Raw genomic sequence first — 17,524 nt, forward strand, 5'->3', positions numbered from 1 at the left:
ATAAGTTGTGTGATGTAGTTCATAACATGAATATGTAACATACTACTGGATTTAAGCTATAGACAATAAAAGTGTAAAGGCAATACTGCTGCTGAAACAGTCTTGCCCAGTTGTTTGTTCCTGCTGCCTTTGTACTTCAACAGGCTAAACATTTCTGCCCTTGGATTAAGAAACAGATTTGGCGTTAGTGTTTTCTCCCTGCAGTTGGAGTAGTTTTAACAGATCAGTTCTCTCGTGTAGTTGTGTATGTGGCAGCACAGAGAGGAGGCGGTATAGCAGTGGGGGATGAGCGGGGCTGCTGCTACTGGTGTTCCTGATGGCTTTTTGCTGACTCGGCCTTCATGGCCAACGGCTGTAGTACTGACAGGCATCTATTTAGGGTCCTAATTAAGTATCCTATTTTTAACTTTTGGTTTTTCTGTGAAAATGGTGAGATATGCATATATGAAACTTGTGTTTTATTGAGGAATCAGCAACTAAGAATTACTCTGGGTATCACTTTTTAAAAAATATTTTGTCAGGCTTTTTGACCTGATTTTTTCAGTTAACTGCTTTTACGCTGTAATTTGTGACTAGATCATGAATTTCTTTTGAGAGGATTCTGTATCTGTCAGCTTAACAATTTCAATCAAAATAAGTTACAGAAAGTGAGGCAGTGCTGAAAAGTTTACCTCTGCTCCTGTTGGAGAAATAAACAAGACATTCCTGTCTTCAGTGGTCTTGTGTCCATGGGCCTGCAAATAAACTGCATGTCTTCCCTGCAAATCCTCTGCAAACACAGCTGCAGGTGGTACTCATACTGCATGCACTTAAGCATTGCTGGTAGTAAACCTGTTCTTGTGGTTATTTCCTGGAAAAGCTAATCAATGCCTCTTCTGCTTTAGCACAGCACAGCTGCTAAAACGGGCAAAACTCTGCTTGTGAACATTTCCTGGAAAAGCTCATGTAGGTAATACTTCATATGTCTAGTTATGCTATGGTTTTCACTTTCTACTGTTCCTAAATTATAAGTTAAAGACCCAGGTGCTCAGGATTTTTTTATTTTTTTTATTTTTTCCTGACTGATGACAAATGCAGTTATATTAGCCCTGACCATCCAAAATGATAGATACTTGGATAGGTGTGCTGATGGATGGAATGAGTGTCTGCAGTGTGAATAACTCCATTTCTTTCTTCGGATGTTGCATCTGGCAATTTTTTGTTCAATTTGTAACATACAAAGCAGCTTGTCTGGAATTTGGCCTTTTCCTCTTTGAGATCAAATAATTTAAGCTTCAGAAAGAAGCATTCTCATGACATGTCTTGTGGTTCCTACAGGTGTTAATAGTGTCTGGATCAGTGTGCTGAGGGCATTAAAGCAATATCCTCCTTCAGATTTGAGATAGTTATTAAGGAAGAGAGAGCAAAAGCAGTTTCTGCAAAGGACGGTGGTAACAGCAGTGCAACTTCGATTCATACCATGAACTGTAGAGGTTTTGCATGTGCTTTTTTCTATTAATTTGTTTGACAATCTAATATTAACTAGAGCTAGATACTGCCTCTACTGTTAACCTTGATGTATCCAGTTGACTTCAGCAGAAATCATAGTACACTTAAACTTGTGACTCTGATTTATGTATTTTGAGAGTGACCTGTAAAGTATTTAATGACAAGTGGCGTGGAGACTCTGGGATTTGAATTGAACTGAATTGTATGGTTAAGTCATATACTGAATTAGTCTGTTCTTTGTAGAGCCCCTATTCATCAGGCTAGGTTAGCAATTACTACTTTATCAAAGTGGAGAGCAGAAAAACTGTGTTTGCAGAAGGCATGTTTTGATTTACAGGTGAGTTTAAAAATAATGTTTTTAAGTTCTGAAGGCCTGTCCCTGTTATGTGGGTGGACACGCAGAGGCAAATATAATGCTTTTGGAATGCACATACAGTGACGTTTCCAGAATGTATAGGTCTTACAAACGCTAAAACAAATACTGCCATTCAGCATTTGAGCTTGGCACAGATAGCCTTCATATGTTGTCAGATCAGCTGTGTTGTGATTTACATATTAGAGAATTTATTTTACTCAAGCACTTGGTATTTTTAATGTGTATTGCAGTAACAATTTGAAGCTAGCAATATTAATGCCATCTTCATTGCTTGGTGTTTGGTATTATAAACTGTGTTTACCTTTTCTATTCAGATGGTGTGCACAATTTCAGTAGCTGCTGTCTGTGTGTAAAAGGTGTTCCTAGTAAGACATGACCACTTTAGGTCCAGGGCATACATGAGCATGGGCTGGCGTTCCTTGCCAGGGGAAGTTTGGGGTCATCCACTCCTCATGGTGGCTGGCACCTGGTGGTGGTCCAGGTTCTCCATTTGCCCTAAGCTGCAGCCTTCCATAAAAACTTGCAAGCTTTCAAGGTGGTGGTGTTTTTTGTTGGGTTTTCTTATTTGTTTTGTTTCAGTACTACTGTTGCACAGACCTGTGCCCTTTAGATTGGTTTTAAAAAAAAAAATTGCAGGACACACAGTACAGAAAGACTGATGTGAAATTACATGAACAAAACACAGGGGAGGGCTGAAGAATAGAATCAGTAAAACTTCAAAATTTATCAGAATAATGAGAAAAAAAAGAGGCATACAAATATTATAAAAGAATTAAATGCAGTGTTTACTAATAAAACAATATATGGCTGTTCCGGGTGTTCAGTACTTGTCAGTGTGATGTATTTCATATTTGACAAACCAGTAATTTTAAAGGAAGATGAGACTCACATATGTGGATAAAAACTTAAGCAGGTGTCTCTGCTAAAATATTTACATTTTAAATTCTTTTGTATGTACTTTTAAAAAAATCCTGCTCAACTTTGGATACTATTTTTCATGTGCAAGTTTACTACAGCAACAAATATGTAATTATATAGAACCATACCTCAAGTGTGGTGGAATCAAAGCATGATTTGCTCATTTTCTATGCTAACTTCTCATTAAATTGAAAGGAGGTAAGTGCCCTCCTGCAAATACTAAAAAGTGCTACTGTGCAACAGCTCTATGGCAGGTGGAACATGCTAATTAAATAACACAGTTTGTTTTCAAATGTGTGACACTTAGGGTTGTTTTTTTGAATTGAGTTCCTGGAGTCAGTGCTTATGATGTAATGTTTGATGCATGTAAATAAATAATACTAAAAAAAGTCTCAAGCCATTATGAGATAATAATGAAAACATAAGTGAAACATGAGTCCCTAAATCAGAAGATATAAAGACCTAATATTTGCTACTCTTCAAAATATTCCATGATTTCTAAGTAAATGTTATGATGGTTTCATGGATTCAGTTTGAACAACATGCCTATACAACAGTGACTGCACTGAATTTATATCCCTTGCTTTTGAAAAGAAAACACTCAACAGAATGAAAGAAAAACTTTTCTGTAAATCTGTGTGGGTCTTTTCTGTATGGATCCTTTCCTATGTTTTATGGCTTATAGGCAGTATGGAGAGGGCAAAACTGTTCAGATAATGTGCCAGAATGGTAGAATTAGCCATGAGTTTCAAATAAGGCTCAGTTTGCTTGTGAAAGCTATCATGTTGTAACTTTTGAATAAGAGTATTTATCTTTTCTGTTCTCCCCCACCTCTTGCCACTCCCTCCATTTTTTTTCCCCTTCTCCTATGGTGGTACTGTACTGTGAGTTTGTCATGACCACAGTTTTCTTACTATAAAAAAATGACTTAAACCATGTTAGTTGCTACCTTCTGTGGACAAAAATAAGTGAGTCTTAAAAAAACAAACCCACAAACAAGCCCCTTTATGTAATGTGTCAGGTGCTTATGCGTATCTGCTGTCCTGCACTGAAGAGTTAGCATTCCTGCTTAGCTGTCTGCATACTTAATTTTCTTCAGAAAAGGTACACAAAATAATTTTGAAAGACATTTTGTGCAATGGAAAGTTTGAAAGGATGGTTATGATTTGAGTTTGTGAGAGAGAAGTGAAATTAGATGTAGACTAAAATTCCAATTCATAGCAATTGCGTAATGACCAGTTATTCTAAAGTAGGCCAATTTTATTTGACTTTTCCAGACAACTACTCTTTGGCTTTTAGCAATTTTCAGATAAAATCAATTTTGTTAGCCAAAGTCAAAGGTGGTGGCTAAAATTAGAGCTTAGTTTGTAGGCCTAACTATGAACAGGCTGCTGCCTGTCTGTCCGTAATTACTCTAAGAGGATTGTGCCAACTTTAATAACAGTTTATTCTGTTGAAGTACATGGGGTTTTTATAAATTTTTTCATAGCACATTGGCGTTCTGTTTGAAATTTTTATTAGGATTTGTTTAGCTTGTAGAATGGAGACTTGGAAAAGTCTTGAGTTAAAATGTAGTAGCTCCATGTAATGTAAGTTTAGGGCTAGCTGTATATATGGTCATGGCTGGTGTGGCATATAGAAAGCAGCTTTACTCTGAGTGTTGCCGGAGTTCATGGATGTTTTGCTTAGTCATGCACTATTTTCAAAGCTTTGGTGTGACCAGTCTTCTTCAGTGGTTCTTCAAAATAAAATATAATAGACACTGATACATATGCTGATAAGTTACAATTAATACCTTATTTCTTTTCCTTGTATCATTCCAAATGAACTGTTCAAAAGGGAAATAATGAATTGTTGGCTTATTGGGTAATCTTGCCATGTTGATTCAGAAAGCATGCCTGCACAGTTTACAAAGGTCATACTTGTCACATAGCTGGCTAGTGGCAGAAATTTCCTAGCTGTCATTGAGGGCATGTAGTAAATGACATTTTACTAATACGTGGAAACATATCTATATACAAATTAATATTCTTTCCCCCAGTAAAGGTGTTGGATAGAATAATGTTGATAATTACTTTGCCCTTTATCCATTTAATTCAGCCTCATTTGTGTTGTTTTATTAAAAAAAAAAAAATCAACTGACCTTCTGACAACTTTAATTACCTATACCACTTATTTACAATAGATTACATTGGGGAATAATTTCGTAGAGTTTACAGTCAGTCAGTTGGTCATAATAAACAGAAAAAAGCTAGAAACAGAAATAAAAGAGACGATGCAAAAGGAGGTCTAACCAAGAACTACATAATCTGCAGGGGAAAATGAGGTTCGCTTTCCAAAAAGTAAGGTATTAAAGTATCAAGTATAATAATTAGAACTGGTTAAATAAAGTGATGTACTGGTGGGACAAACAGCAAAACAAATGCTTTCATTTGAAATGGGAAGGTATGGGACATACATAAAGAGTGAAGAGAATGGGTTAGAAAGTCTCCTGAAGCCTTATCCGTAGACTTTGAAGTGTTTGAAGGACATCTGCCTTTGGCATACCTGGCTCCATGTTAGTGACTTAGTTCCTGTGGTTTTAAAGAAAAATATGAGGAGAACTATGTGGGAAAAATCATCAGTGTAAGAATAGCAGAATTGGGTGGAGAGAAACAGTTTTTGAGACGTCTGTAGTTGTGCGGGATGTGGAGAATTTTGCACTGATTATCACAAGGCGTACCACTTTCTCTTCTTAGAGGTGCCTTTGGAGGATAAGTGAAACTGTGTGCAAAACCGAGTGGTATTTTGCTTAAATGTGAGTACCAGAAGTGTGACTGATTCAGGATGTTAAATAACTTTTAATGTAAATATCCAGAAAGAGAACAGCCAATGATATGGCAGAACCCAAACAGAAAGTTAAACTAGCATATTCTGCCACTGGTTTTGAAGCAGGGTGGTAATGCACTATTCCTTCCCAAATCTTTTCCTACTTGTGTCTCCAGGTGTCCTTTGGAAGGCTACTGGATAAATAGTTGCAGTATTGTGACGTAAGTGAAACAATAGTTGGGGTTTTTTTAGACAAAAATTAAGAACTTGCATAAAAAGGAAGATAATAGAATTGCCAAAGAACAAAGTGGTCACTGGAAGAACTTTTTTATTAATTGTTATTTTGAAAATTCAATGTATAAGGTTTTATTTCAATTAACAGTGGAAGTTACAGTTCAAATGAACATTTGTGTGGGGGTTGGTGTTTGTAAGGCAGCTTAGTTGGCACAGTTGGGAATGGGAAGATAATTTCTGCCTTGTTCTTGCTAGCTGTCAGTGCAATGTTGACAGTATGGACGATGAGTAGAATTGTGGTACCACCAGCATGCTTGCTAACACTGCTTGAGGCACATCCTTCCCTGGCCTTTATTTGCTGTTTGCTTGTTCTGTTGTTTGATACAAGTCATCCATCATTACACACGTGCCTGCTTTTAACGGTCACTTCCTGCGGCCGCATGCTTTTGATGCTGCACCTGTGTTCAACCAGCTCGACACAGTCTCGTTTGAAAAGGATCCCAAACATAACGCTGCTGTCCTCTTACTATGCTGCTGGCTGCCTCAGCTCAGGCACTACTTAAACTGGCACTTGCTTTGTGAAGTGCTTGGCTTGTTATACCATTTAAGTCTCAACTCTTCCAATGAAGCAAACAGATTATCTCCCAGTGCACTCCAAAAGCATGTATGGAAGAGTGAAATTTACTGAAGGTCTGCAAACCAGAGAGATGTGCCTCAGTTCTCAATGGGACACGTGAATGAGTAGAAAACCAAGTTGAAAACAAGATATTAGGTAAACCTATTCAGTACACACAGTTGTTTCCCTGCAGTTGGGAGCACCTTCGCATCTTCCCTTCTTGCAATCTTTTTCAAGTGTAGATCACTCATGTTAAATATATAGCAGGGAACATCTTGTGTTAAGTAGAGATATGAACCTGAACAGAAGAAGAGGTCAAGCATGGAAATAAATTCCAGTCAGTACTGGATGATTGAGAAGTCCCTTTTCTCTTGCTCCCTCTTGTTTAGAGAGGCGGTGCTTGAATTCACTTCAGAAATGAGAAGAAAAGTACAGCTAGCTTTTTATAAAGAAAAAAAAAAAGAAAAGAAAAAAAACTTGACTTGCTCTTTATATTTGCATTAATATTTGGAAGTGGGTGGCTCAACCTGATAGTCATCTCCTGCATCATCACATTATCTTTTCCTGATCAGAATATGGAATAATAAATGTTGTGATGCCCACATTACACTCGAATTTTTATTTAAATGTTCTGTTTAGGACACTGGTATTTGAATGGTAAACAAACTGTATGAAATTATTTAATCTAGCCTCGTAGTTTGTCAGTGCACTTAGTTCTGTGGACCACTTTTGGAAAAGAAGATTGATCAATAAACAGACAAAAGCCTTCTCCCACTTCTCTGACTTTCAGCATGCTTTGTGGTCACCGTAGCAAGTGTGTTCTGGTTATCATTGAGTGGTTCAAAGATGCAACCTGGGTGTAAAGTGCCCCTTTCAAAAATCATAGCTCCACAGTAAGCTTTGTTTAGCTATATTGTGTATGTTTGTGGAAGGGATTAGTAATAGATTTTTGTTTTTTTCTTGGAAGTCATTGGAAAACAAAAGACTAAATCTATTTTGATTTCACTAGGGATAGATTAGTGGGTGTCAAATGTTACACAATACTTGACATATTCACTGCTGTTAAGTTGGCCATGGCAAAGGGATTACCCGATAATGAATCACCAAGCTCTTTAGCCATTTAAAGGGAATCACGCTGCTTCCTTGCCCTGGTGGTACTCTCTTTCCTGCCCAGGACCTTCTTGTGACAGTTTGTGTTCAGATGTGGAAAACGCCATGCAGATGTGCAAGCACCAGTTTGACAGCTTTGTGTTTAGCTTCTACCTTGCTAATTGTTTTCGTGGGATTATTTGGATTGTGTAGAAAGCTTTTTCCAAATCCCCTTTATTACTGAAGTTATTGTTGCCAGCAGGAATAAGATTAAAGGTGCTTAAGTCTGTAGAGTTGTTTCTAATTTGTACGTGTCATTTCAGTGGCATTTGAACAGAACTTTGTCTCTTCCCCTCTCTGCTCCCCTGTGGTACTGTGCTTGAGTTAGGGCTGAGAAGCCAAGCTATTGGAAGAAAATTCATTTTGTTCCCTAATTATTATGCTGGCACTCGGGAGATAATTTTTCCCTTCATGCACTGCCAATTAATATGCAAATGAGCTGATAAATATTTATACCATGATTTAAATTATGCAGGGAGCGCTTTCAGTGTACTCTGCAAATGAATTGTTCATGGACTTCAAAGTGCTGGCTGCTGTGCTAACGAGAGGAGATTTGCATAAGGCCCTAATCAGGCGCATACTGATTAAGCTTCATTATGGAAACTGCCAGCTGCAATCTTTGTTTCTATTTTATTACAAAAAGGGGAACTTTTCACGCTTCAGTCGCCTTGACAATGTCAGACACAGCTAGTAGGAGAGACTAAAACTCCACAGAGCAACTGAAGTTTCCCTGTTCAGTTGAAGATTGCTATGGTGTAACTGAAGTTGTATTTCTTCCCCCACCTCCCCACTCCCTTTCGTGTTCAGTCGAGAGCAGTAGTGTAGATTTGATAGAAATTGCCATTCTCCCTTTCCTTGGACTATCTGAACCTGTAGAGGATACCACAGCAATGCTGGACTGCAGTGACTACGTTCTAGGTGGGTACCAGCTCAGCTCTTTCTTATGAACGTTTAATATGGAAATAGAGGCTGTGAGGTTGACTATGCATAGAGGCTTAATCACGTATGCAGAGGCTAGAGAAGGTATTTGTAAGGCTGAAGCTCACCAGTGAATCGGCAGCAAGTAGCTGCCTGGTAGGTAGATAAATAGATCTGTACCAGGGAAATACATGGTTTGGTTTTTTTCTTCTTCTTTCCCTTGCTCCAGGAGAATTTGTTTCCTCTGCGCTGGACAGATTTGCTGCTAGGCTTGGATGATATTAGTACAGACCTTTTGCTTTTAGGATTTCAATCTGAGAAGCATTTGGCTTCTGATAAACACTGGACTTGACTTGCATATCCGTATGTTATGAATTTTAAAGCATTAAAATGAATGAGAGCATGTCCCGGTCTTGAAGAATTTTGCAGCTGTATCGAGCCATTCCCCAACAGAATCTATATTATGTCTGTGTATTTTTAATGTAATAGCAAGGTTCTTCATGCGTAATAGAAAATAAGGTGGAGTGCACAGTGGTTGCCATTGATACCATTGCAAGCCGTGCCTAAGGTTACTGGGATAATGTATTTCCTGTGCTGAGATGCCATCAGGACTACAGAACAGACATCCCATAATTTCTTCTTCATGTCTTTTAAAGTTATTTATGATAACGGATCATCCCAGTTTTACAATAGGTTTTATTTATTTTTAAAGCTCTTTCTGCAAAGCTCAATGTAGAGATTTTTCTTTTATTATTTCTTCAATTCCATTATATAAGTTCATGTAAGAACTTATGTCAAAGAGAATATATTTTTGGATGGTAAATTTTAAAGCAGACATGATTTTTTTTTTTTTTCTCTATCGGAAGTGTTTTTTTGAAAATGAATGTCTAAAAGAATTCTTGGCATATTTTTGCTCACATTGAACATTGTTTTTTCCATACTCATCAATGAATCATTTTTGCTGGTGCTGATGGAGTATTGGGCAGTTTCACTTTAATGGGTGAAAGGAAATAGTTAATGATATATTCCACGTTAAGATTTTCTGTGTTTTACTAGCTGTGTACAGTCCCTAATATTCCAGGTTGGTCCAGTGTCCGCTGCTTCTTTCTTCTGAATACCTTTTGAAATGTTACTAAGGGTGTGTGAAAGTCTGGCACAGCACTGCCTTGCGACACCCTCAGCCCTGCTAGCAGAGTAGCAGTACTGAATGTTATTCACTCCTGAGAGTTGATTTCAATCATGCACCTGCTGCTTTCGATCCTTCCTTCTGTGGAGTTTGTTTTTAGATAGTGTTGGCAGAAGTTGTAGCCCAGGGCCTTTATTTAAAACCCAAGTAAGATCTAAAGGAAAAAGAAAAGGTGAGGGCATTATGGTTTGGGTTTTTTTAGCCCACTTCATTTATTCTTTTAACTTTAAAGCAGAGATTGCATAATCATGTATAAACCAAATAATCTTTTCATTTGACGTATAACGAATCCGTAGGTTTAGTATCCTGCGGGTATGTGTCTGTTTTGCTGGTAGCAGTTTTGTGCTTCAGATGTATGTCATAGCATTTGCAATGGAAATAGCGGCATTGTTCTTGGTGCTTTACATGCAGAAGGCCCACAGATTGAACAAGAAATAGTCAGCTGGTGAAATAATGGGTGCTATCCTCCTTCTGAACCTGAGCAGTACCAGAAAGATATTTCTTCGTCCAACTTGCTACTTTTTTTGCAATAGCGATGTTTGAGGTCTTTGTTACGGATGAATCTTTACGATAAAATATTCTTCATTTAGACTTGCTTTTAGTAGTTGAATAAACTTTATGGGCATGTCTAGTACTAGCAAAACTAAACACCTTTTTTAAAAGGATTCATTTTTTTGTCATAGCCTGACAGAAAAACCTGTCTTAATTGCCTTATGAAAAGAGGTCTGTACAGTTATAACTTTGTCCTAAGCAAACTTGCTGGTCACGCAGGATCATTTGTTGTATTGAGCCCTCTCATACAGAGGAAACAGTCACTATGTTGCTTGGAGTTCTGTACGCAGGACAGTTGTTCCCCCCACCCCGCCCTCCAGGTTTTCTTTATTCTACCATTAGTAGCCTGCACAGTGGCTCTAATACTTCAGTTTCTGCAACAAGCTAGTGCAGGAGGTGGTCTTGTTTTTCTTGCAGGAGCTTTCTGAAGGGGTTCGGTGAATGGATCCCATGGATCCCATGTTATTAAGTGATCTTCTCAACCTATCAGGAGTTCAGGCTATCCTTGTGCTCTGGGCTTAAACACACCCTACATCCAATAGCCCCATGAATTAACCTAGTTTCCACAACCAAGTGTCTTGGCCCTCTAAGCCCTCTTTGCTTGTTTTCCTGTTGGATGAGGACTCTTCATCTTTGTGTCCAAAGTGAAGTCTCCCATTCAGTGTTCTCTGAACCTAAACTAATTTCAGTAGCTAGATGTGTGTCAAGAAATGAACTAGTGCTGTTAATCAAATGAATGTTGCCTATAATCACTTTAAATGAATGCATTGTTGCCACAACAATAAACACAATTTAAGGTACATGCAACTTCTAGATAGAAACAGACTTTGTATTTGTTTTACACACAGATCTATCAACAGGGAGGGGCACATGTACAACAAACGTTTTTGTGCAGATAGTGGAACCCATGTTCTCTTTCTGGAGTGTGGGTCATATTATCCAAATGTGGAAAATGACAAAATAAGGAGCTGGGAAGCAATAGGTTCTGTATCTGCAATCTTAGCAGAGCTCTACCTTTCAAGACTATGAACTTGTAGCTTGAATCTGCTAAGCAGAGGTTGTGAAAAATGGGGCAAAACTTTGCAATCTTTTGCTAATGTGTGGGTCAGCAGTGCTCAGCTGGAAAGTTTCTCCTTACTCTCCCCATTTCAGAAAGCAGTTTAACACATGTGCCTTTATACTAAGAGTAACACTGATAGTTTGGATCTCTTTTACATGCGGCTGACATTTGAAAGATTCAAGCATGGGCATAGGAACTTTCTGAGAAGAGTTGAGGCTCTGTAGAGGTTGCATTAACTTTCTAGGGGTAAATTCCTGTTTGTTACAGTCCTGCATTTTCTAGGCCCTACTGGGTTCAACTGCAGCAGTTGTTTACATAGAAAATTACATTTGTTTCAAAAGTATTGAGGGATCTTAAATTGTGTTTCCTAACTGCTTGTTGGGAGTTTTTCCAAGCTTGATGTCTTTTATCTTTTCTCTCACATGCACTGCATTTCTAACTAGTTCCCTCCTCTTTCCACCCTGCAGTCCCAGCCAGGCTTCATCCAGACTCCTGTTTTTGTTGGAGCCCTGTGCACGTGCTGTGTTCCTCTTGGCTTGTGCTTGAATTACTCTGCATCTGTTGCCCCTGGTTTTGGGAGCCTCAGGGTGGCACTGGTCTCTGATAGTACACAGCAGTGGTCCAGCTTCTCATTTCCAGCTCTCATAGGCTGCCAAACAGTGAAATGTCTGGGCATTCTTGAAAATATCTGGGGGAGAGATTCAGCAGTTAATGCTGTTACTGTATTCTTCTTCAGCCAGTTGGTATTTTGGAAATCACCGCTTTGATGAAAGTACATGACAGAGGTAACCTTTAAAGGACCTAACAAGAGAATATCCTGGTGTAAAGGGTTCATTTTGAGCTCATTGAACTTGAGTTTAACTTGTTATGGGAATGGAAGAATGTGCTTAAGGATTTGCTTACACTTCATTTTATGAACTGGTCTGTCTTGAGATTCTTTTTGTAATTTTGGTTTGTGATAATGTGGCACACTAAGGTCGGTAGCAAAGAATGAGGAGGTAATAAGCTGGAGAGCTGATGCTGTACACAGAACATCTGTATAGATTCCTATATAAAGAAACTATATTCTCTGTCTGCCATCTGGAGAGGCCCTCTGCATTGCACTATATTCAGCTGACAAGCTTTGAAACCAAGAGCAGACTTTTCAGTAGATATATCCAGAGGGAGAAGGAAGAGGAATTATTTTATATTTGTATGGTTTTGCAGGAATATATAGGAAATACAAAATAGCTTCATAGCTGACATTTCTGTTAAATAAAAATGCAGTATTAGAAAAATGGAATCTATTTAATTATAATGTCTGAATTTTCTTTCTGTTATGGGAGGGGAAAAAAACCCCAACACAATAATGTAGGCCATGATGGTCAGACTTAATGTTTTTAAATCTTGTTGTAGTCATTGTTCCCCCTCCACCTCCTCTTTTTGCTTTTATGACTTTTCATTGTACTGAAAATTAAGTTCCTACCTATCTCTGCCCTCCAGCATGCTGTCTTTTATTCCCTTAACACCATGTTTTCACATATGGGAATAATGACATACAAAATTTTGAAACAATATTTATCTGGAAGATTCAGTATTATGTTCTGCTTCTGATCATTCTTTTTGTGTTATAATCTGACTTAGGGTAAAGTACAGACCAAATTCCTGATGATCTATATTTCCATTGGACAAGCAGATATGAATAGATTTGACTTTTTTCTTTCTGTATTAGTTTATCTTTATTTCTGTTTTAATGCAGACTCAAGAATGAACAATCCGTCAGAAACCAGTAAACCATCAATGGAGAGTGGGGATGGGAACACAGGTAAGAAATGATGAATTGGTGCACAGGTGTTTTCTGGTGGAATTGAATGGATATTAAAAGTAAAATTTCTTTACCAGTTTGCAGGAATTAAAAAAACAAACCAAAACAGAATACACCTACTCTTTTTAGAGTCTTGGAAACACTTTTATCTTGTCATTAACCCTACTGTATGTAGGGCATTATTCACACCTACAGTATCAAAGCACTACCCACACTTTGTATGTAAGATTCCCCTTCCCCACTTCCTCTATCTGTAATGCTTCTGATATTGCAGAAGGTCTGGTGGCACTAGCTCTTCATAAGTAGTCTCATTTTTTCCTGGCAGAACATACCCTCAGCACCTTTAACTTCATCATTTATTTTTGAGTTGAAATTTTCCCTGGCAGATGTGGGCCACTGGCTGATCTCGTTTCCTTTTTAGATTTCATTCAAGCTCTCACACTAGTTCTCAAGAACAAGGCAAAGGGAGAAAACATAATTTCTCATAATTTAAAAAAAAAATGTTAGCTGGCTTTTCTGTAATTTCTTCGTGTGTTAGAACAGAACCTTGAAATTTGTGTGGGGAGGAATAGCCCTTGTCTCAGGGCCAATGTACCTTATGTTGCATCCTTCAGATGCAGCCCTTGTTAAGCCACTATAACTCAATCATGCTATCTCATGCTTTAATTCCTTTCTGGAGGTAATTTAATGTTCATTTTGGAAGCAAGAGAAATGACAGTTCTGAATGGAAAGTAAATAGTTTAACCTAACTCAGAATCTTGTCTGAGCTCAGAATAGCATTTGGGAAGAGAATATTTTAATGAGAAGGAACTTGTTCTTGCTGCTTTGAGAGAAATCTAGGTACCTTTTATAAGGAAAATTATTTTTCCTCCTCTTGTTCAGTATTATGAGTTTTACTTTAAACTCTGGAGTTCTGATGGAATAAACAATTTATTTCATTTTATGCTGCTGCGTTCTCATTCTTTGTGCAAGGGTTTAATATGGCTAAAAGTGACTGAATGTTCCTGATACTGATCTGAGAGGTTGGATGATGTCTGCCAATGCAGGGGGACAGTCAGAAGGAATTCTGCTCACTTATTAATGTGTTTTGTTACTGACATCCCAGGTTTTATAATTTCCCTTGTATTTGTAACAGGAGAGGTATCAATTCTTTTTATGTACAAAAATGATTTATTATGTATTTAATACTGTTTTAGGATGACATAAAACATTATTTGAGAAAACATATGGGCTGTAAATATTTCATAATCATAAACAGCATCAAGAGAACAACAGTTTTAAATATCCCTATGGAATCCTTGTAGCTGCAAGGTGTGTGTAAACTTCTGAGAAAATTCAGACTTCAGACTCTGTATGACCACAGTTTCCCTGTGTATACTTTCTCCAACGAGCACATTGCCAATGCACTTCCTTAAGTGCAGCTTTAACTAGCAGTTTCACCTAAACTGGGCCATTAAAGAGGAGGATTTGGGTTTATTTAAAGGTAGTCCATTATCACAGGAGTATTGTGGCTTCCCCAACATTGGACACTTCTAAGATTCAGCTGGACAGGGTGCTGGGCCATCTTGTCTAGACCGTGCTTTTGCCAAGAAGTGTTGAACCAGATGATCCTTGAGGTTCCTTCCAACCTTGTATTCTATGGTTCTATGGTGTCTGTTCCTAGGCAAATACTTTATTAGTGTGAAGGTAGTGGTCATGGTAGAAAGAAATCGATGGATTGTAAAGCTGTACGTAGGTGCTTTCATCACAGAAAGGGGTACAACATCTATATTTTTTTATACTCTAATACTAAGGTTAGTAACAACAGATTGATTCTCACGGGTGTTTGGACCTTTTGAAAATGTTGCTTCTGTAATTTAAGTGTTCTTAGTCATTCCTTTCACTTTCGTTTTCTGACTTTTTAAATGATGCAAGCGAAAATATTCTAGCATTTTTGGGGACCCTTTTTTCTGCAGTCATTGTTTTGTTTTTAAATATAGTGCTTATAAACCATTGGAGGTAGTGATTGATGGCATTTGTGACATTCTTGGCTGGCTCAAGCATCAGCTGTATTAGTCAACTGGCAGATGTTGAACCCTGACAGGAATACTCATGGAATGTAATTTTAGGCTTCTGAGCACGGTACTTAGATTATGGTTCTGGGCTCTGTGCATACTTAGTGAAGACGAGTCAACTTTCAGCTTTGATGCAAAGGACCTGGAAGTGCCATTGATTGTCTGGGAAGCATAGGCTCTGAAGCAAAATGCAAGAAGGTGACTTCTATAAACACCCAGTTCTTATTTTTGTAACTGTTGTTTTCCAGTGACATTTGTAAATCACTTTTATGCTGTGTAAGCACTACTAGTCTGTCTTTTGAACCTTGGTGGATGTATGTTTGAGTAATTTCTGTTTTAAACTGTAGTAAGCTGATACAGCTTGAAAATTGTAAGAGAAATTACTGTAGACATGGAATTTACATTTGGCAGAGCTACAGTTCTCAGGAAAAAACAATATGCTTGCCACTGGTAAAGACGACTTTACATCAGTAGTTCTCTGACCTAGCACCTAAGTTTTATGGAAGTAAACAAATTAGGGTTTTGTATTTCTAACTCTGACTATTTAGGGAACGCGGTAAAGTCTCCTGAAAACATTGGTCACAACAAAATGCCTGAAACAGATTTTAACTGTAAAATTTTTGCAATAACTGTCCTTTTAAACATCTGAAAAAGCCGTATTTCAGAGGAACTAAAAACAACAACAAGTTTTTATGAGTACAAGAGTTGTTGGATGACTGTTTTCACAAGAGTGTTAACTGATCAAACTGGTCATCAGTATTGCAGAATTATATCAACCTTTTCCAGCCTTCAGTTGTGGTGGACTGTCTACTTAGTATCTACTGGAAAAAAGAGAGAAGTATAAAAAAAAAGAGATAAGTCTTACAGTGAATGGATAGCCCTTTTGGTTTCCTTTTATGGGTTACAGCATAAAATTTTTTCAAAACGGCTCAACTTTTTTTTTTTTTTAAATGCATATTATTTTTAAAAATCTGTATGAATGCAGTACTATGAAAGCCAAGGTTATAATGTCTAGCAAAACTGTAGTATTATGACATGCATTGACATAGCAGCAAAAAAATGTTTGTAAGTGTAGTATTTGGAAGGATTCTGAGGATTCTTGTTTGCATTGCTTCGTTTCCAAAGATTGATTTTCCAGTTTCCATAGGAAGGAAGTCTATAGGAGAGTAAGAGCGGGACCATGAAATATTTAACTGCTAAAATTCTGGGCAAATATCAATGCTAAACTTCTTATTAGTAATGTGGACAAGGAATAAACAATTTCTGAGTATTGGGGATGTCTCTCTCAATGCATGCACACAGAGAGACATCCCCAATACTCAGAAATTGTTTATTCCTTGTCCACATTACTAATAAGAAGTTTAGCATTGATATTTGCCCAGAATTTTAGCAGTTAAATATTTCATGGTCCCGCTCTTACTCTCCTATAGACTTCCTTCCTATGGAAACTGGAAAATCAATCTTTGGAAACGAAGCAATGCAAACAAGAATCCTCAGAATCCTTCCAAATACTACACTTACAAACATTTTTTTGCTGCTATGTCAATGCATGTCATAATACTACAGTTTTGCTAGACATTATAACCTTGGCTTTCATAGTACTGCATTCATACAGATTTTTAAAAATAATATGCATTTAAAAAAAAAAAAAGTTGAGCCGTTTTGAAAAAATTTTATGCTGTAACCCATAAAAGGAAACCAAAAGGGCTATCCATTCACTGTAAGACTTATCTCTTTTTTTTTATACTTCTCTCTTTTTTCCAGTAGATACTAAGTAGACAGTCCACCACAACTGAAGGCTGGAAAAGGTTGATATAATTCTGCAATACTGATGACCAGTTTGATCAGTTAACACTCTTGTGAAAACAGTCATCCAACAACTCTTGTACTCATAAAAACTTGTTGTTGTTTTTAGTTCCTCTGAAATACGGCTTTTTCAGATGTTTAAAAGGACAGTTATTGCAAAAATTTTACAGTTAAAATCTGTTTCAGGCATTTTGTTGTGACCAATGTTTTCAGGAGACTTTACCGCGTTCCCTAAATAGTCAGAGTTAGAAATACAAAACCCTAATTTGTTTACTTCCATAAAACTTAGGTGCTAGGTCAGAGAACTACTGATGTAAAGTCGTCTTTACCAGTGGCAAGCATATTGTTTTTTCCTGAGAACTGTAGCTCTGCCAAATGTAAATTCCATGTCTACAGTAATTTCTCTTACAATTTTCAAGCTGTATCAGCTTACTACAGTTTAAAACAGAAATTACTCAAACATACATCCACCAAGGTTCAAAAGACAGACTAGTAGTGCTTACACAGCATAAAAGTGATTTACAAATGTCACTGGAAAACAACAGTTACAAAAAT

At 37.5% G+C, this 17,524-nt stretch overlaps 1 protein-coding gene across 8 annotated transcripts in view; it reads left to right on the plus strand.

Moving 5' to 3' along the window:
- POU2F1 (POU class 2 homeobox 1) overlaps positions 1-17,524 on the plus strand; it is a 91,980-nt gene that overhangs the window by 23,334 nt on the left and 51,122 nt on the right. For 4 of the 8 annotated variants that reach the window (XM_026842940.1, XM_026842948.1, XM_026842980.1 and 1 more), the window contains exons 1-2: positions 8,381-8,507; positions 13,044-13,109. In XM_026842940.1, coding sequence (XP_026698741.1) covers positions 8,480-8,507; positions 13,044-13,109 — 94 coding nt within the window. In that variant the 5' untranslated portion in view covers positions 8,381-8,479. Of the gene's footprint in view, positions 1-8,379; positions 8,508-13,043; positions 13,110-17,524 lie in introns of those variants that run through there. The other 4 variants (XR_003397812.1, XM_026842974.1, XM_026842966.1 and 1 more) reach the window with 2 other exon arrangements.

The sequence above is a fragment of the Athene cunicularia genome, assembly GCF_003259725.1.
Source record: "Athene cunicularia isolate RWA chromosome 1 unlocalized genomic scaffold, athCun1 chr1_part1, whole genome shotgun sequence".
NCBI classification, from domain to species: domain Eukaryota; kingdom Metazoa; phylum Chordata; class Aves; order Strigiformes; family Strigidae; genus Athene; species Athene cunicularia.